The sequence below is a fragment of the Palaemon carinicauda genome, chromosome 1, assembly GCF_036898095.1.
Source record: "Palaemon carinicauda isolate YSFRI2023 chromosome 1, ASM3689809v2, whole genome shotgun sequence".
In the NCBI taxonomy this organism is placed as follows: domain Eukaryota; kingdom Metazoa; phylum Arthropoda; class Malacostraca; order Decapoda; family Palaemonidae; genus Palaemon; species Palaemon carinicauda.
This window is the reverse complement of record NC_090725.1, coordinates 262520650-262541168: the sequence shown is the minus strand read 5'-3', so window position 1 is coordinate 262541168 and position 20519 is coordinate 262520650. Positions and strand designations below refer to the sequence as shown.

The 20519-nt window shown below is 40.7% G+C and overlaps 1 protein-coding gene across 6 annotated transcripts in view; it reads left to right on the top strand.

Moving 5' to 3' along the window:
- The first annotated feature begins 3418 nt into the window (after positions 1-3418).
- Positions 3419-20519, top strand: part of LOC137655707 (signal peptide, CUB and EGF-like domain-containing protein 1) — a 348295-nt gene continuing 331194 nt past the window's right edge. For 4 of the 6 annotated variants that reach the window (XM_068389720.1, XM_068389728.1, XM_068389774.1 and 1 more), the window contains exon 1: positions 3617-3754. In XM_068389720.1, the coding sequence (XP_068245821.1) occupies positions 3716-3754 (39 nt within the window). In that variant the 5' untranslated portion in view covers positions 3617-3715. Of the gene's footprint in view, positions 3755-20519 lie in introns of all 6 variants that reach the window. The other 2 variants (XM_068389764.1, XM_068389755.1) reach the window with 1 other exon arrangement.

Genomic DNA, 20519 nt, shown 5'->3' with positions numbered 1-20519 from the left:
TTGCCATATACTCTTGCTCAATGAAAGGTACATCCCCTTCTTAGACGTACTGTACATCTGAATTCTAAAAAGGTTTCGTCCGAACCGTCTAGACTCTAGAGCTAAAACATAAATTCATTACGAAATGTCTCATCATTTACCATCTCAAATCAGGCAAGGCTCAAGACTTTTCTAAAAGAATGTTATTTTACTAATGTGAGCTTGATCTATGACTAAGAGCAAACATGTTGCTTTTGAAACAAAAGTCATACTAAAAAGTAAAAAAAAAGTATTTTTGTGTCTATACCAAGGTAGGTTTCATGGTAATTATTCTTATACCTTGACAAATACTACTGTATAACAGGTGAAACTCCTAGATGACTAATCACTCTCTTCTTGTTCCTAGGCTCAGGTAATTTTTTTTATGTAGCCTTAATTTGCTCTAAAATACAGTAGCCTACGTAGGCATACCAAGAACGCATTCTGCTAAAAGACTACTTGGTTGGCATAAATTACTGTGTGCAAACTGGAAACTCTTATTCATCATATGAACCTTTAGACAGAGCGGTACCTCAGGGGGGTGTATTGGGCCTAATCTTATTCGTTATCTATACTATTAGTCTGTCAAAAATACTACAAAGGCTGGGAATGAAGTTCAAACTATTTACAGATGATACACAATTTTACTTCTCCATTAATGATATAGACGACACTATTGAAACTCTAAACCGAATTCTTGCCAGTGTTATGGAATGGATGACAATCAAACTAAAATTAAATGAAAATATAACGGAATTTATGATGGTTGGAAAGAGAAAACAGCGTAAGAAACTTGGGTGATATTCAAATACACATAAATAACAACTCTGCCCCGATACTACTGCAATACATTTGTTCAGTGACCACTCTCCTCTTGGTAAGTGTATAAAAGACTTTAGCTATGGTGAGGACCTCTTCTAGGAGAAGGACGCTCCAAAATCAAACCTTTGTTCTCTCGTCCTGAGTAGTGCCATAGCCCATGTACCATGTCCTTCCACTGTCTTAGATTAGAGTTCTCTTGCTTGATGGTACACCCGGGCATGTTGTTCCTACTTACTTTTCTTCCTCTTGTTTTTTTTTCTTTTTAGTTTTTATAGTTTATATGTGAAGGATCCTAATTTAATGTTGTTACTGTTCTTGTAATATTTCATTTTGATTGCTTATTCGTTTCTTGTAGTTTATCTATTTCTTTGTTTCTTTCTCACCGGGCTGCTTTTCCTTTTCGGAGCCCTTGGGCTTATAGTATCTTTTTTTTTTTCAACTAATATCCCGACTAGAGCTGATTAACTGTACGTAAGCTTCTCAGCTGATTAGACTTCATAGTTCATCTCCAGTGGTAATAGGCCTAGGTGGCCTTCTTGGGCTCCCCTTGGTTGGATTCTCCTAAAAGTAATATATATATATATATATATATATATATATATATATATATATATATATATATATATATATATATATATATATATATATATATATATATATATAAACAAGTAAACCTGTAAAAAATCGCCAAGATTATTATTATTATTATTATTATTATTATTATTATTATTATTATTATTATTATTATTATTATTATTATTATCATTATTATTATTATTATTATTATTATTATTGAGGCTGCGTCAAACACTTGCCCACTGGGAGGAGGACTGAGGGAGGCCAATTCCTTCACCGCTGGCGAACTTACTTTTTGTTTTATGCGTCAATATTTCCCGACCCTCCATTCAGTAGCTTAGTCTCAACACACTTTCCAAACCAAAGTCTTTCGAGCCTCATGACAAAATTAACTCTACAGAACTACAAGGTTAATTTGAAGGGGTTAAATTTCAAGTATCGAATAGGTTTGTGAAAATTGATATCATAGCACGAATTTTGTTATAAATTTTTACATTTCCCCTTTAATTGCGGGTATGAGGATGAAGATGTATAAAACCTGTTAACTGTGCACAATTAATGGAGCTCTGTTTCAAGACGAATTAATTGAGTTAAAATATAACTTTGTTCATGAAGAAGCTGTATCGGTGAAATTTTATTGGTCACAAAATAAGCATTGGTGATCAGAAAGTCAATCTCTTTCTTTACCTGAACAGTAGCCTAAATGTTTACAATTCTATTGACAAAACATTATCATGTTACACGTTCTATTATTATTATTATTATTATTATTATTATTATTATTATTATTATTATTATTATTATTATTATTATTATTATTATTATTATTATTATAAGCTAAGCTATAACCCTATTTGGAAAAGCATGATGCTATAAACCCAAGGGCTCCAACAGGGAATAAATTGTCCAGTGAGGAAAGGAAACAAGGAAATAAATAAACTATAAGAGAAGAATAAACAATCAAAATAAAATATTCTAAGAAGAGTAACAACTTTAAATAAGACATTTCACATATAAACTATAAAAAAAAACTTGAAAAAAAGAGGGAGAAATAAGATAGGACAGCATGCCCAAGTGTACCCTCGTGTAAGAGAACTCTAATCCAAGACAGTGGAAGGCCATGGCACTACTCAAGACTAGAGAACAATGGCTTCATTTTGGAGTGTCCTTCTCCTATAAGAGCTGCTTACCATAGCTAAAGAGTCTCTTCTACCCTTACCAAGAGGAAAGTGGCCACTGAAAAATTATATTGCAGTAGCTAACGTCTTGAGCGAAGAATTCTTTAATAATATGCGTTGTCAGGTGTAAGAGGACAGAGGAGAATGTGGTAAGAATAGACCAGAATATTCGGTGTATGCGTAGGCAAATACAAAATAAGCAGTAACCAAAGAGGGATCCAATGTACTATTGTCAGGCTTGCTGGCCAAAGGACCCAATAATTCTCTAGCGGTAGTATCTCAACGGGTGTTAGGTGTCCTGGCCAACCTACTAGGGTACATTATACATTATACAAACAATTAAACCAATTCACAATAAAGTTGTTGCAGTTTCGTTATGACAACGTCGTGTTTGTTAAAGTTTGTCAAATGAGACTTCTATGGAGGTTTGTGGATTATTTTGAACTGCAAGATTAGAGAAGTAGAATGTAGATGGTAAAAAGTGGGGGGATGAGATAAAAGAGAAAAATAGTTTAGAAATATACAAACAAGAAAAGGGTCAAATAAGAGAAAAAATGTTTTATGACAACAACCCTGATCCCGTTATTATGTACAGAGCTAGGGCCAACTGTTTAATATTAAATGACAGGAAAAAGACATGAAGTAGGAGAGAGAGTAGAATGTAAGCTATGTGGGGCAGTTATTGAAGACCTCTTAGCCCATTTCATTCCTGACTGTCCAGACCTCAGCGAAGAGAGAAGGTAAATAATAGAATTTCAACAGCCGTACGAAGAAGAAAAGAAGAAGATAATAGGAAACGTGCTGTTTAAGAAACAAGGAATAGAGGAATATATTTATCAAATATGGAAAAAAGAGAGAAGAAAATAAAAAACTAGAATAAAGACGAAAACCAAAGGGGTGCCGATGGAAAGGCGAATCCCTCCGCCCAACAACTGAACAGTGACAAGTACCGTTGTATAGCTTGCTTGTGTCGTAACTTCGTAAGCAAACTTGAAAAATGTTGATGACATTAGGTACTGACTCGTGTTTCTGTAAAGACTGTAAATTTATGCTAAGAACTTCTTGTGCCGAAGTGTTGACGTTTTATTTATCATCACCTGGATGTATGACTTTTATGCCAGATGTGCAAGAGTATCCCCACTGCTGTCTTATCCATTTTCGTAAGTACTAGCCTAGGTCACTTTCAGTTTCTATTACTCCTGGAGTTAGTGGAGAAACATTTATGCAGAATTTATCTTGGATTAAAATTTGGGGGTAAAGTTTTACTGTATTACAAATTCTGATTTCGAACAGAAACTATGTTTTCCTGTAGTAAATAACGTGATTTGACCTTCATTTCAACCGCAAACCAACAGAAAAACCAATTTGACTAACTATAAGTATCCGGACTGGTTGCTGTTATTATGGTTGAAATGAAGGTGAAAACCTGTTAAATCACGTCATTTGCTACTGTAAAACATATATTTTGTTAAAATGTTTAAATATGTCATTATATATATTTTGTTAAAATGCTTAAATATAATGATTTCTTCAAATTTGGTGTCACTTCACTCACGTATGTACTGCGAACAATAACATTAGCAACGTTACCAACGATACACAGCGTTACCAACGTTACGATGGCATTACTAACGTTAGCAATGATACGGTAATATTACCTTGTATTTTAAAGAATTTTTCCATATACCCTTTACACTATATAAAAAAGTACAAAAGGGTACAGAACCTAACAAACCGACCTAACCTAACCTAGAAGTTCCCTGGTCACAAACCCCATACAATGCCCTTTGCTTAATCACTTCACTCACGTTACGATAACGTTAATACTGTTACGATAACATTATATATAATGGTTCTTGTTCCACCATTAGCTCGCTTCGCTCGCATGAAAATAAAACATTAAGCTCGTAAGTGGTAATGTTGAGCTGCGCACGCTAACATTAGTAATGTTACGTTAACATTACCAATGTTAATGTAATGGTTCTTGTTCCTCGCTTACGATCACAGGAAAATAAAACATCAACCTAATATGCACTGGCAAACGGTAATGTTGAGCTCCGCACTCTAACAAAATATAGTAAAACTAACACATTAGAGATAAAGAAATTAATGACTTACTTTTATGACCGGGACGACGTAACTTGCCTTAGTTTAGCACTGGACTTGGAACTCTGTAAAAGTTGGTATATTACATTACGTGATTTAAGAAAATTATCAATATTGGAATCCACCAAAATACTTTCAAGTATGGATTACTGAAGTCGTTACAGTTTTCTAAAACTTCCATCGTAAAATACGCAAAAAGACGTCAATTGAACTAACAAAGACGTGACTTGGGCAAAGGTTTCCACGGAAAAGGGCTTGTTGGAAGGTGGGGGTAGGGAAATGTTAATCCCCCTGTGCAAACTTTAGATACGTATGGGTTCGTGATTGGTTAACGGAAAAGCAACGGAGTCTAGAGAGTAAACATGAATTAACAGAATGGGAAACTTGTCCAGAGCAAGTATTTATGTGAAATCTGGGAGTGACAAGGTAATAACAAAATGTATAAAAGTACTGTAATATATGAAAATAAAACGGAATTTATAATAAATATTTGATGGGTATATAAAATGAGGTGATTTCATAAGGTATCGGATAATAAAACGAGTAATACTGGGGTCAAACGTAATATGTATACGAGGGTATTACATAACTATTCAATTAATAGACTTGAACAGAGCTGGTAGAGAGACGAACAGTTACATTTCACGATTAGAGAAAAAGAAATTCTATTGGTGGAGGAAAAGTCTCTGCGCAGGGAGGCGGGGTTTTTGCGCAGAAGGTCGAAACCTGCTATGTACAAACGAACGTACTGGAGCCACTAGTAGAATGAGAAAAATTAAATGAAAAACACTGCTAATGTTAGCATGTTACGCTAACATTTGGTCTACATCACACGTTGGCGGCTCTGGTTACTGTATTTTTTCATGAGACATAGCCTTTGCAACGGCGCCTCCAAAGTTTTTTCAGTTATACTGTTTTGTCTTTTCCTCCGTTTATTATACATCCAAGAAGGTAATGTATAGAGAAGAAAAGGCTTGTTTTACGTTTATATATCGTTTCCCCAGTATGTTTTCCCCACCCAAAACCCCGAGTTCCCACTGGGGCCACTTGCGACCCCCCTTATCGTAGGATATAGATATATATATATTTTTAAACCGGACTTACCCGGTGGATATATGTATAGCTTAAGTCCCTGACGTCATGGCAGAAATTCAAAACTCGCGGCAATTGCAGATTGAGTAGCCAGGTGTACCACCAGTGAGCCGTCACGCGACGGTACTTAGAACCACTCCATATTTCTTCAGATTTTCTCTGCCGCTCACGTAGGCAACATCGTCGGATATTCACTCGTTCTTAACCTGAATTTTGGCAGTTATCTTAGTGATGTACTCCTAAATTGATTATAGGCATTCGCTTATTTTGGTTTTGTTTGGTATTTGATCGCTATGTTTATAGCTTAAAAGGTAGGATTAGAAGTTTTTTCAACCTACTGTAAACTAACGAAAAACATGATGGTGGTAGGTAAACACCCTGCCTACTCTATGACGTCAAAGTCATATGACGTAAGCTATAGTATGACTTGCAATTTCTTTCTTTTTCTACAAAGAATGATAAGTGAATACCATCTTACAAAGTGTTTAAGTGTTATAAGATAAAAGGATTATGTTATTTTAAGAATATTTTTGTCCTTTTAGTATACTTTCTTTAGATAATCTTCAATCTGTTTTCAAAGATGAACTAATCTAGCATTCAGTTTAATTTACGCTACGCAGTTCTCAGTCAATCGATACAGTATTACAAATTTCTTTGTATCGTTATTTATGAATAGTAAATTCTTCTTAAATAAGTATTTAAGTTTTATAAGATAAAAAGGAATATGTTATTTTACATAAATATTTGTCCTTATTTTTTCTTTAGATAATCTTTTTGCAGAGATTAAAGAAAATTAGCGTACAGTTAATTTTACACTACGTAGTATTCATGACAATGGATATAGTCTCACGATTCTTTGTATCGTTGTTTACTTGTTCGTTTTTGGGAATATTAATATTTTTCGTATAATATATATAGATGTTCCAATTGTTAAATGTGGTAAATCATCTTTTATTGGAAACCCTTAAGTAATAATAGTTGTTTACATATACAGTATATATATATATATATATATATATATATATATATATATATATATATATATACTTTATTCCTATATCTGTTCATTTAATATTTTATATAAAATATTTTGTTACATTTTATATAGGATTCAGAGAATACCTAGTGCTTTCTCATTCAAGCCCTTGACATAATAGATCTCTCACAATGGGCATGTCTACTTTTGGTCTTATGTGAAAGAGTTTAATAGTGCAAGTTTTTTAGTGCTAAATTAGTGCAGTGAATTTATGCAATACAGTGGAGGGTGCTTCTGCTCGGACCTGTCGTTATCCTAGCCTTAGACCTCTTCCAAGCTCCCCAACCCCTGAGAGAAGGAATGTCGATTGGCGAAAGGAAACGAGAGGCGTTAGCCTGGCGCCGAGCGTCTTGTAAGACCCGAGCAGAAGTCCCCTTGAGCGTTCCTGTTGACGCTTCCCAGAACCCTCGCCCTCGCCGTAGGTTAGGCGAGGTAAAATGGTATTTTCATTATGAAATAAATTTTTGAACATACTTACCCAGTAGTTATATATATAGCTTACGTCCCTGACGTCACGGCAGAAAATTCAAAACTCGCGCCAATCGCCGATTAGATAGCTAGGTGTACCACCCCTGCGCCCTAGCGAGGTACAGTACCTGGGAACCATTCCAGGAACCCTCATATATTCCATGCCTCTAGTCTCTTAGAGGGGAGGAGGGTGGGACTTGAATTATATATAACTCCCGGGTAAGTATGTTCAATAATTTATTTCATAATGAAAATACCATTTTTAAATACAAGACTTACCCGGTACAGTGAACCCTCGTTTATCGCGGTAGATAGGTTCCAGACGCGGGCGCGATAGGTGAAAATCCGCGAAGTAGTGACAGCATATTTACCTATTTATTTAACATGTATATTCGGACTTTTAAAACCTTCCCTTGTACGTAGTACTGTTAACAAACCACCCTTTAATGTACAGAACACTTAATGCATGTACTACAGCACCCTAAACTAAAACAGGCACAAATATTAAAGGCGATTTTATATCATGTGTTTCCTAAACACCTAAAAAGCACGATAAAAAATGGCAACCAATGTTTTGTTTACGTTCATCTCTGATCATAATGAAGAAACAAACTCATTTAGTGTACACATATATGTACGTATAGGTTAGTTTTTGCATCGATTATATTGATTATACAGTACTGTATGTTGATTTTTTTATTACCAATGTTTTAGTTTACGTATTTTTCTTAGGACTTCCAAATGAAATCTTTTTCTTTATGACGCCGCCTGAAACGACGGCGTGTACGCTCAGTAAACAACCACGCTCAGAACAAACAAGGCATTTAACGCGCATGATGATAGTGATAAATAATGATACAGTACATACAGTATTTACAGTAAAAGCATTTACAAAATATGTTACCTTACAAATATAAATTATACAGTACTTGTACGTAGCAAAGCAGGAAAACAATTTGAGAGAGAGAGAGAGAGAGAGAGAGAGAGAGAGAGAGAGAGAGAGAGAGAGAGAGAGAGAGAGAGAGAGAGAGAGAGAGAGAGAGAGAGAGAGAGAGATTGTTTTACGTACGTAAATGTAAATTTTAAACAAAAAAAATATGATAGGTTACAACAAGTAGACTTTTAAAACCTTCCCTTTAACTTAATGCATACAGTACGTACATTACTAAACTATAAAACAGGTTAAAGTAAAAAATAAAGATTGTTACTGTACTCACCACGAAAGAAGTTCAAGAAAAACTTGAATGACGATGGCGATGAATTTGCTGCACAGTAGAAATGATGATGATGAAGCTGATGATGTGTTCTACTGTGCAGTCAATGATAGTATTTTACGTCTCTTCAGACGGAGGTGTCTTTTCCTGGGACACCTCTTCAACTTCTTCAATTTCTTCCGAAGGCGTACTAGCAGGAGGAACTGGCTCTTTTTTGCGAGGCTGAAAAAACATTGTGATCGGAAGTTGTTGCCGCTGCTTCTTTTTTCGATCCAAGAGCATCCTGTAGGGAGTCGTGATGTCATCAACCTTGTTGCAGAATTGCATCGAGCGAACCATATCCTCGTCCCACTCTTGTAACATTTCTTTCGCCTCCTTCATATGGTTGCAGAACTTGGCAAGCCGTTCTAATGTTAAGCCCGTTTCTTCGACATTTTCTTGGGTCTCTTCCTGGGTACCCTCACTCTCTTCCTCACTTGCCGATTTCGTCAGGTCTTCGAGGTCTGCGTCAGTTAGGGGCTGGGAATGGCAGTCCAACAACTCGTCGACGTCTTCAGTCGTCATGTCGCCAAACCCGTCACCCCCAATTATGGCAGCCAACTGCACAGATTTCCGTATTGCAGAGTGTTGGATTTCCGACGGAGTAAATCCCTTGTCGTCGTAAACAATATCGGGCCACAGCTTCTTCCAGCTCGCATTTACGGTTGCAGGTTTCATCTCTTGAAGTGCCTTTTGAATATTCTGCAGGCACGTGGCTATGGTGTACTGCCGCCAGTACGCCTTCAAGTTGAAGTCTTCATCCTCGTCATCTTGGGCAGCATCCACACACGCAACGAGGTCCGCCAAGGTATTCTTCGTGTAGAGGGCCTTGAACGCCCTGATAACCCCCTGGTCGGAAGTTGTTGCCGCTGCTTCTTTTTTCGATCCAAGAGCATCCTGTAGGGAGTCGTGATGTCATCAACCTTGTTGCAGAATTGCATCGAGCGAACCATATCCTCGTCCCACTCTTGTAACATTTCTTTCGCCTCCTTCATATGGTTGCAGAACTTGGCAAGCCGTTCTAATGTTAAGCCCGTTTCTTCGACATTTTCTTGGGTCTCTTCCTGGGTACCCTCACTCTCTTCCTCACTTGCCGATTTCGTCAGGTCTTCGAGGTCTGCGTCAGTTAGGGGCTGGGAATGGCAGTCCAACAACTCGTCGACGTCTTCAGTCGTCATGTCGCCAAACCCGTCACCCCCAATTATGGCAGCCAACTGCACAGATTTCCGTATTGCAGAGTGTTGGATTTCCGACGGAGTAAATCCCTTGTCGTCGTAAACAATATCGGGCCACAGCTTCTTCCAGCTCGCATTTACGGTTGCAGGTTTCATCTCTTGAAGTGCCTTTTGAATATTCTGCAGGCACGTGGCTATGCTGTACTGCCGCCAGTACGCCTTCAAGTTGAAGTCTTCATCCTCGTCATCTTGGGCAGCATCCACACACGCAACGAGGTCCGCCAAGGTATTCTTCGTGTAGAGGGCCTTGAACGCCCTGATAACCCCCTGGTCGGAAGTTGTTGCCGCTGCTTCTTTTTTCGATCCAAGAGCATCCTGTAGGGAGTCGTGATGTCATCAACCTTGTTGCAGAATTGCATCGAGCAAACCATATCCTCGTCCCACTCTTGTAACATTTCTTTCGCCTCCTTCATATGGTTGCAGAACTTGGCAAGCCGTTCTAATGTTAAGCCCGTTTCTTCGACATTTTCTTGGGTCTCTTCCTGGGTACCCTCACTCTCTTCCTCACTTGCCGATTTCGTCTGGTCTTCGAGGTCTGCGTCAGTTAGGGGCTGGGAATGGCAGTCCAACAACTCGTCGACGTCTTCAGTCGTCATGTCGCCAAACCCGTCACCCCCAATTATGGCAGCCAACTGCACAGATTTCCGTATTGCAGAGTGTTGGATTTCCGACGGAGTAAATCCCTTGTCGTCGTAAACAATATCGGGCCACAGCTTCTTCCAGCTCGCATTTACGGTTGCAGGTTTCATCTCTTGAAGTGCCTTTTGAATATTCTGCAGGCACGTGGCTATGGTGTACTGCCGCCAGTACGCCTTCAAGTTGAAGTCTTCATCCTCGTCATCTTGGGCAGCATCCACACACGCAACGAGGTCCGCCAAGGTATTCTTCGTGTAGAGGGCCTTGAACGCCCTGATAACCCCCTGGTCGGAAGTTGTTGCCGCTGCTTCTTTTTTCGATCCAAGAGCATCCTGTAGGGAGTCGTGATGTCATCAACCTTGTTGCAGAATTGCATCGAGCGAACCATATCCTCGTCCCACTCTTGTAACATTTCTTTCGCGAAGTGGTGAATCCGCGATTGTCGAACCGCGAAGTAGCGAGGGTTCACTGTAGTTATATATATAGCTGATTAACATCTTTGGTGAAGGGTTAGAGTTAATTAAAGCAAACTTAAGGGTTCATACCTGATAAGGAAGCTGACTTCAATGATTCTCTACCTCATTATGTCTGCTAGCCTTATGAGATCCAGCGGTCCTCCCAGGGGGCTGAAGATCTCGTAGGGACTGTCAAACCGGTGTATATACCTCATTATGACAGAACCTCCTCCAATAACCAGTTCCGGGCGCTCTTCAAGGAACTAAATTGACCACCTGACTAAAATCAATGATTGTGGAAGACTGACACAATCTCCACAAACAACCATAAAAACAAATAAAAGTACCAAGAAAAGAAAAGGTTATTGGGATTATGGGAACGTATTGGTGGATCCTTCACCCACTACTGCACTCGCTGCTACGAATGGACCCAGAGTGTAGCAGTCCTCGTAACGAGTCTGAACACTTTTCAAATAATGTGAAGCGAACACAGATTTGCTCCTCCAAAAGGTTGTGTCCATTATGCTTTGCAACAATCTATTCTGTCTGAATGCTTCTGACGTTGCTACTGCTCTGACTTCGTGAGTCTTGACCTTTAGAAGTCCAAGGTCTGATTCATTACAATGTGCATGCGCTTCTTTAATCAAGAGCATGATGAAAAATGACAAGGCATTTTTTGACATCTGCAACGTGGGCTTTTTGACTGAGCACCATAGAGCTTCAGAATTGCTGCGTAAGTCTTTTGTTCTGTCCAGGAGGCATCTCAGAGCTCCTACTGGGCATAGGACTCTTTCCAACTCCTCGCCAACTAAATCCGAAAGATTCGGAATCTCAAACGCTTTGGGCCAAGGTTGAGAAGGGCGTTAATTTTTGGCGAGAAAGCCTAATTGTAAGGCATTGACAGCCTTACCATCACGAAACCAACGGTCTTGCTAAACGCATGTATTTCACTCTTTTGGCTGTTGCGAGACTAACCAAAAATAGAATTTTAAATATGTAACTTCCCTGGTAGTTACATATATATATAGCCTACATCCTGCGTTTCGACGCGGCACGACAGAAATTCAAAATTCGTGGCGATCGCCGCCATGACAGTAGGTGGTCATACATGAGCGCCATCACTCGTATGTTATTAGAACCATTCCCAACATCTTCAGAAATTCTCTGTCGTTGATCGAGTCAACACCTCGGGAATTCTTTTCGTGGATATATTACTTTATTCTACAATTTGGTGAAGTACCTTTTGTCTGATTATTGTTAATAGCTTTCGCTTCCTTTCAACTATCGAAGATATATAGAATAGTTTTTTTGCGGGTCCAACTTGGACAGTTTAAGTGAACTTGTTTTCAAACAAAGATGTCCAGACCCAGTAATGGCTCTTCTGTTGTTAAAATTTGGTTGTTCAGCTAGACCAGCTTTCGAGCTGCTCTTTCTTCCCGCACTGTAATTAAGAGGGAGCATGTATGTATTTGTTTTCGTTCCATGCTTGTATTGAGGCATCAAAGATTTTTTCCCCCTACTTTATTAACGAACAACTCTTAAAGTTATAATGGAAGGAAGACATTTTCTACATTAAACATTGTGATGTTACTATTTTGTAACGTAACTTTTAGCAGAGCGGAATGTGATTACCTTGTAGGAATTCAGTCCGTCTTCGTGATGAAGTCACAGTCCTGTGACGTAATCCGCTTAGTATGACTTGCATTATGTGAATCATTTTCTTTCTTGCAAGAAATTTTTAGAATATTAGCTTTCTAAGCATAAGTATGTTTATAATGTAGGGAAATATATTATTTTCAAGTATATATTTGTCCTATTAGTATATTTCCCTTTGTCAATTTTCGTTTAGATTTTTCCTAGCGTACTTTCATTTTACGCTCTAGTATTACTAAGGGAGATGTCAGATATTAAACGATCATTTTTGTTTCACAATACTTGTACCGTTATTTAATATTTCGCTTTTGAGAATACTAATATTATTCATATATCCTATTGTATTTTCATTCTGGCCCGTGACTAAAGAGAATATTCTCTCGCAACGGGCAGATCTATTATGATCTAATGTGAGATAGTTTAAAGAGCTAGTGTTCAATGGCACATATAATGATGCAATGCAGTCAAGCTATGATAAGTAATACTCTTGTCAATCGTTTTTTGTTTTCACAATTACTGGTATCGTTATTTTATATTTCGATTTTGAAAATACTGATATTAATCACATATTCTATTGTATTTTCTTTCTAGCCCTTGACGAAAGAGTATAATCTCTCGTAACGGGTAGGTCTATTAAGATTTAATGTGAAATAATTAAAAGTGCTAGTATTCAGTGTCAGTGCAGTGGAGGGTGCGTTCGTTCGTGTCCGTCATAATCCCAGCCGGGGACCTCTTCCATGCTCCCCAACCCCTGCGAGAAGGAAAGTCGAAAGGCAAAAGGATATGACAGACCTTGATTAGCAAACGAACGTCCCCTCGAAAGATCATGTTAACAATGTACAGATCGCTCCATCTTATTAGAAAAGCGAGGTTAAATTGTATGCGTCTTCATCGGACGCAAAAATCGCGATGTGGTTGGAGCCAACCACTACGTTCTAAACTACGCAAGACACGTATGTCTGCTAATAAACCCTTCTTCAGTGACTGTTGTTCTCTGGAGGTGTTCCTTTCGGACTAAGACTACGTTATACCACCGAAACAATTTCATAAGACGCGTAGTCCTTCGGATGAAGAAGGTGCTCAGTTTACGTCAGTACACGCTCCTTTTCTGCCTCCAGATTGGGAAATGTCACAGGGTCTTTCCCCTGTTAACCACCTGGACAGACTCTTATGCTGTTGACAGACGCAGACGCCGGTCTGGTCTCTCAGAGGGGAGGGTCTGTCACAACAATCGATACACGATTCAGATCGCGCACAAGGCGCGCTAGAAGTATCGACAGTTGACGATGCCTCTCAACGATCACTACATAGTTCAGTTAGAGCACATGACGCTCATTATGTATCGGATTTGTCAGAATTAAAGAGGTCTATTTCGTCTCTGTTGACGCTTACGATTCTCGGGCAGAAAAAATACACCTAAAAGAATCTAATCACAGCGATAGACCAAGAAAACTGTCTTCTGATAGTATCGGACTGCATAGTTCTCCGATACTCAGCAACGCTCCCTCCCAGCGATCAGCTCGCGTTGTGGCAAGCGTTAGGACGGACGCAGGCGGCAGTCTGGTCTCTTCCTCACGGCAGTCGCAGACACCAGTCTGGTCTCTCCTTCACGGCAGACACAGACGCCAGTCTGGTCTCTCGGGGGAGATCTCTCACAACAATCGATACATACAAGTATCGACAGTTGACGATACCTCTCTGCGAAATGCTCCCTCGCAGCGATCAGCTCGCGTTGCAGCAAGCGTTAGGGCGGACACATGCGGCAGTCTGGTCTCTTCCTCACGGCAGTTGCAGACACCAGTCTGGTCTCTCCTTCACGGCAGACGCAGACGCCAGTCTGGTCTCTTGGGGGAGATCTCTCACAACAATCGATACATAGATGTATCTACAGTTGACGATATGCAGCAGTCTGTTGTCTCCCTCAAGGCAGACGCAGACAATACGGCAGACACACGCCACGGCGAACGCAGCAATCTGGACGCATGCAGCAGTCTGTAAACTCACGGCAAAGTGGACGTATGCGGCAGTCTGGACATATACTGGACGATTGCAGTCAGGTTTTGTCACACGTCACTGTGGACAAACAGTTGTCTCTTCTTTGCGATTGACTGGACGCGCTTCCTCACGGCATTCGGGACTCATGTATTAGACTGATATCTCTTATGGAAACATACAACAGTCTCAATCTAGACCCATGATGGACTCATATGGTCGGGACTTGTCCTCGCAACAGGATAGACAAGTTTTTTATCTCTCCTTCGCGATTTTTTGAACGCACAACTAACGCTCCCTCGCTTCACGCTGTTGACATACAACATGCTGAATGCATGCTGGACGCACGTATTCAAGATTTTCCCTCACATGGGTTTACAGATGTTGTTGCTCCCTTACAGCATGATGATCTTATGCTAGAAGCACTAGAACCTGTCTCTCCCTCGAGGCTTACAGTACTTAAACGTGATACTTCTTCGCAACTGGACGATATCCTTCACGAGATATCTTCCAGACAAGATGAATTATTTTTGGAAGATAATAACCGCCACAATGACGAGGTTTTGTCTCCTACTCATTCGAATCTGGGAATCGATGTTCCATTAGCCAAATTAGAATCTCAGGATTCATTACAGTCAACTGATTTAAAAAAAAAAAAAAAAAAAATATGGTTCTGGCTAGATGGGTTAAGAGAGTTTTCTCAACTCTCAACCAATGGACGTCCAAGAGAAAGGTTCTAGGGAACGCCTCCTTTTTCTTTTCCTCACTCAGGTCAACCATGAGCAAGTCGTAGTTTATGTGGTCCAATTCTGAAATGGACCATCGGCTGAAGTAAACTTTTAGACAATAAAAGTCTTCAGCCTTATGGACTGGACTCTCGGAACTCTTGCAGAAGCCACAGACCCTAGGAACAAGGCTCGGATACATCAGATTGCCGGTTTGGTTAAGGCCTGGAGGGATGTCCCCATCGAACTTTCCGCCCTTTTCATGGCAGGAGTTCTTAAAAAGAGAACTCAGAGGATTGCGACTGGAGGTCAAACTCGCAGATTCTCAAGATATCAAACCGAATTGAAAAAGTGAGACGTTTTATGCCTCCCATGTCGTCTATACCCCTAGAGCTGACAACAGTCCACTCAGGAGACAAGGCAGCAGCTCTTTAAGAACAAGTGAGCCTTATGCTGTCAAAATCATTCATAGTAATGTAGAGGACACTTCCTCGGAGAGGTTTTACAACATACTTTTCCTAGTCCCGAAAAACTCGGGGGGAGGGGATGAAAACCTGTTCTGGACGTCAGTCCATTGTACACATAAAGGGAGTAAGGTTTTTTCTTTGTACCTGGACGACTGACCACTCAGAGCAGAATCACAAGTAAAGTGTCTTGAAGCTCTTCAAAGGATAATGCCCTTAACGCAACAGTTAGGTCTGATGGTAACCTGGCCAAATCTCAACGAACACACTCCCAGAATTTAATTTTTCTGGGGATGATAGTCGGTTCAGTTCGCGTTCAAGGTGCTCCAGAAATGTCGCAAGGACTTTCTCCTGGTGGTCAACCGGCTACGGTTGACGATCACTCGCAGCAATCAGCTCACGGTTTAGTTCGCGCACACGGCACGCTTCATGTGTCTGGTCTGTCTAAACTAGAGAAGTCGATTTCGTCCCTATTTGACGCATACGATTTGCGACAGGGATCTATGGATAGAGTCTCAGAGGGAATGACACGTAAATATCAAAGAGTTAGTGGCCATTCACCAAGCCCTTATTACTCACTTCCTAGAAAGGGAGAATAATGTCAAGAGGGATCTTCTCAGCAGAAGAAGGCAAGTTCTCACTACAGAATGGACCCTATATCACGAGGTGTGCACCAACCTTTGGATGATTGTGGGGTCAACACTTGATAGACCTCTTTGCCTCACAAATGACATAGAGGTCACCGGTATTTTGTTCTCCAGTACCAGACCAAGAAGCAGTCGCACTGGATGCTTTTCTTCTGAACTGAGAAGGTCTAAACGTGTATGCTTTTCCTCCATTCAAGATCCTGGACAGAGTCCTGAAAAGATTCAGGGATTCGGCCAACGTCCGCATTACCATGATAGCTCCTTTTTTTGGTCTATGAGACATTGGGTTGCGGAGATGATGGAGTGGCTGGTAGATACCCCCAGATCATGACCACTATTAGGGTTGATTAATCTGAGTGGTATATATTTAGAGTGCAGTGCTGGAATAATAGATTTTTCTCTACCAATACCTCTATAGCCAATATAGCAGAGTTTTTCTGTTGTATCTACGTACAAAAGAGAAGCTAGCTATGCCTTGCATCAAGGGTTACCTCAGCATATTATCCTTTGTCTTTCGTAACCGACACATTGGCGTGTCAGGTAACAAGGATCTCTCAGACCTCATTAGATCTTTTGAGACGAACAAGAGCAAGGACAATCCAACATCCTCGTGGAACCTAGATGTAGTCCTGGCCTTTTTAACCTCAAGTAGGTTGGTACAGTTGAACAAGACATCTTGGAAGTATCTTACCAAGAAGACTTTTTCCTAATTTCATTGGCTTCAGTCAAAAAATTAGGAGAGTTAAAAGCCATCAGCAAGAAGATGGGCTTTAATGGAGACAATGCAATTTTCTCCCTTCATCTAGGCTTTCTTTTTAAAGACGAGACAGACAGCCTCTGATGCTCAGTTAAAAAGCTCTCTTTGCCTTTATCAAAGAATACCCTGGCTTTTTTCATTAAGGATTTAATAAGGGAAACTCTCCAAGATTGTGAGTAAGAAGTTTTCCCTATCCTTAAGGTAAAACCACACGAGGTTAGAGCTGTAGCAATTTCTATGACTTACAAACACAATAGGTCAATGAAGTCAATTTTGGAGCCTACTTTCTGATGAAGTAAATCAGTTTTCACAGACTGCTATCTCAAAGATGTCCAGACCCAGTATGAGGATTACTATTCCCTGGGTCCGTACGTTACCTTCAGCTTCGTAGTTGGAGAAGGGTCTACTGCCTCTTCCCTATAACTTAATATATACCCTTGCCTTTTTTTCTTGTACTTGTTCATAGGTTGTTTGCGAGGGTTGTCACAGCCTTCTGTCAGTCTCTGATGCAAGTCAAGTTAGTTTTAATGCGTTCACAGTTTGTCTGTGAGGCTTGTCGCAGCCTTCCGACAATCTGGGATACAAATCAAATTAGTTTTAATATGGAGTAGGTGGTCAAAATCAGTATCATTGGCTATGCCAGGTTTGCAAGGGTGGTGGTCTAGCCACTCTAAGGGTAGTAGACCTTGTGGCAGCCCCAAGAGGCTTTTCAGCCCCTTGAGTGGATCACCGAGTCTCTTAAGGAATGCAGGCAAAATGAGGCAGTATCATTTTTAAAGCCAGCTTCCTTATCAAGTTAGAACGCCGGAATCAGTATCCTTGGCTTTGCCAGGTTTGCAAGGGTGGTGGTCTAGCCACGCTAAGGTCGAGGACCTTGTGGCAACCCCAAGAGACTTTTACAGCCCACTGAATGGATCGCTGAGTCTCTTAAGGAATGCAGGCGAAATGAGGCAGTATCATTGTGAAGCCAGCTTTCTTATTAGGTTAGAACCAGATTGTTAGTACTACTATTGTAGTTATTAATAATTATACGAATTCCCAAGGGAATGAGGTTTTCAACCCACTTCCAACTGTGTGAATCAGCTATATATATGTAACTACCAGGGAAGTTACATATTTAAAAATGGTATTTTTATTATAAAATAAATTTTTAAATATACTTACCTGGTAGTTACATTTATAAAAGGGCCCTCCCTCCTCCCCTCTGAAAACAGAGACATCGAATTTCTGAAGATGTTGGGAATGGTTCTAATAACCTACGAGTGATGGCGCTCATGTATGACCACCTACTGTCATGGCGGCGATCGCCATGAATATTGAATTTCTGTCGTGCTGCGTCGAAACGCGGGATTTAAGCTATATATATGTAACTACCAGGTAAGTATATTTAAAAATTTATTTTATAATAAAAATACCATTTTTATATGGTAGGCTATTTAGCCGTCCCTTTTGAGTGTAGCACTGAGGATAACAAGCCTCTTCTTAATATATTACATAATTTTCTTGTCTTTCTGATGTAAAGATAAGTATGTAGAGACAGGTCAGATGTTCAGCCTTGTCTTATAATCCCGTAGATCTTAATTCAAGCTCATTCAAATTGCATTTGAATTTAGCCCAAATATTTACACTGTTATGTTGGCTTTTGTTTATACTTGTATATGTAAATTAAATATTTAGAGGATTGATTCCCAGGAGGTTCTTATGATGGATATTTTTTATCTTTGCCTTTAATAAAACCTTTTGTTCTGTAACTGGAATACAAACCTATGCTATCTATTAGGGGTTATTACTTTTAGCGAAGCTGAAAGGACGAGCCATTAAAATTTAGCGAGGGTTAATTACCAATTCCGCTAGTTAGCAGGGGTAGGGAGTCTAGCTTGCTACCTCTCCCGCTGACACACTGGTGATTTAGCTCACTTTTACTTTTGGCTCGGATGGTGTACGGTCGTTGCCGTTCTTCATCCTTCACCTATTTGGACTGCCATTAAATGCTTTTGTTTGTGCTTTTTCTTTTATTAGTGTATGTGTATGTTGACTTCTGTGACAATGCGTACTTGCCCTGGACTCAAAGGTTGGCCCTGCGGAACCTTCATGTATGCCGTGGACCCCGATCGCCACACCCTTTATACCGTCTGCAGAGATCAAGAGTGTGATAGTGGGAACAGATTTAGTGAGTGTCGGGAGTGGTCTGCCTCCCAGTGGGAAAGGTTTGGGTGACGGCGGAAAAAGTCAAAGCAGGATATTTCTCCTTCGATGGTTTCTTCAAAAGGGGAAAAACCCAAGACCTCTTCTTCCACTTCCCGACCATCCTTCATAGCTCCTGTTCGTTCGGTCTCTTCCGGGAGACTGTCGAGTAGTAGCGTAGACCCTTTAATTTACGACCAACCCTGGTCCTCGAGAGATGGTGTGGCTTTCCCTAGCGAAGCAGCCTCACATTTCCTCCAGGGTGAGGGCTTATCTCTGTCACTTTTTGTACAGGTATGGCCATCCTTGGTGCTTTGAAGTGTGGGCTCCAAGGACTCCTTGCTGGGCTTCCTCATCCGTAGTGCTAGTGCGCAGCCATCGTCAAACTTCGGAGGTAGATCCTCTGTCGTGTCGGCGTAGTAGTGTCTGAGGCGTCTTCTGTAGCCGCTGCCCACGCCGCTGCATCCTTTAGACTCTCCAACTGTTGCTGCCGACTCTGTTCCCCCTCCCCCATTCCAGCTCATCCTTCTAGGGGGGAACTTAGTTTTTCTTCGGTCTCTCCTGCGAGTGTTTCTCCACCTCGGGGGAATTCACTCATAAGAGACTTCTGTGGAGGACTAAGGCTTCTAAAGATCAGCTCGCTGATCCCTCAGTCCCTAGAGGGCATCTTTGACACAGAGCTCGCCCTCCTCTTTGCCTTAGAGGTGGCCCTTCACCATCGGTGAAAAGGCACCTCTTCGGCTCTTCAGCCTTATATTTTCAGCCGTCTCCCGCGGAGGAGCCTCCGCTTCAGTCGTCTTCTGGCCCTCAACCTTCTCCTGACGACATTGTAACTAGTCCTCGGACTTCGGTCCTGGACTCTTCTGTGGATCGTTCGCAATCCCCATCGGTGGATGTTCGCCCTTCCAAAGGGCAAATCCCGGTTCCAGTTCAACCTTCACGCCGACCTTCTGACCTGCCTTCACCGTTCCTATCACCAATTCATCATCTGCTTGTTTGTGCTGCACCTCCTAAGCATTTAGCAGCACTCACCTGCACGCCCATGCTCACCTGTGCACCAGGGCTCTCCTGCGCAGCATCGTACTGCGCGCTATCACTCTCCTGCGCGCTGCGCGTGAGCGCTCTCAGGCTGGCCAGCACTCTCCTGCACAATTGTGCAAAACACCAGGGAAGCTACTACAGGCTTTCAAGATGCAAGGAACGTCACAATAGAGATAGTGAC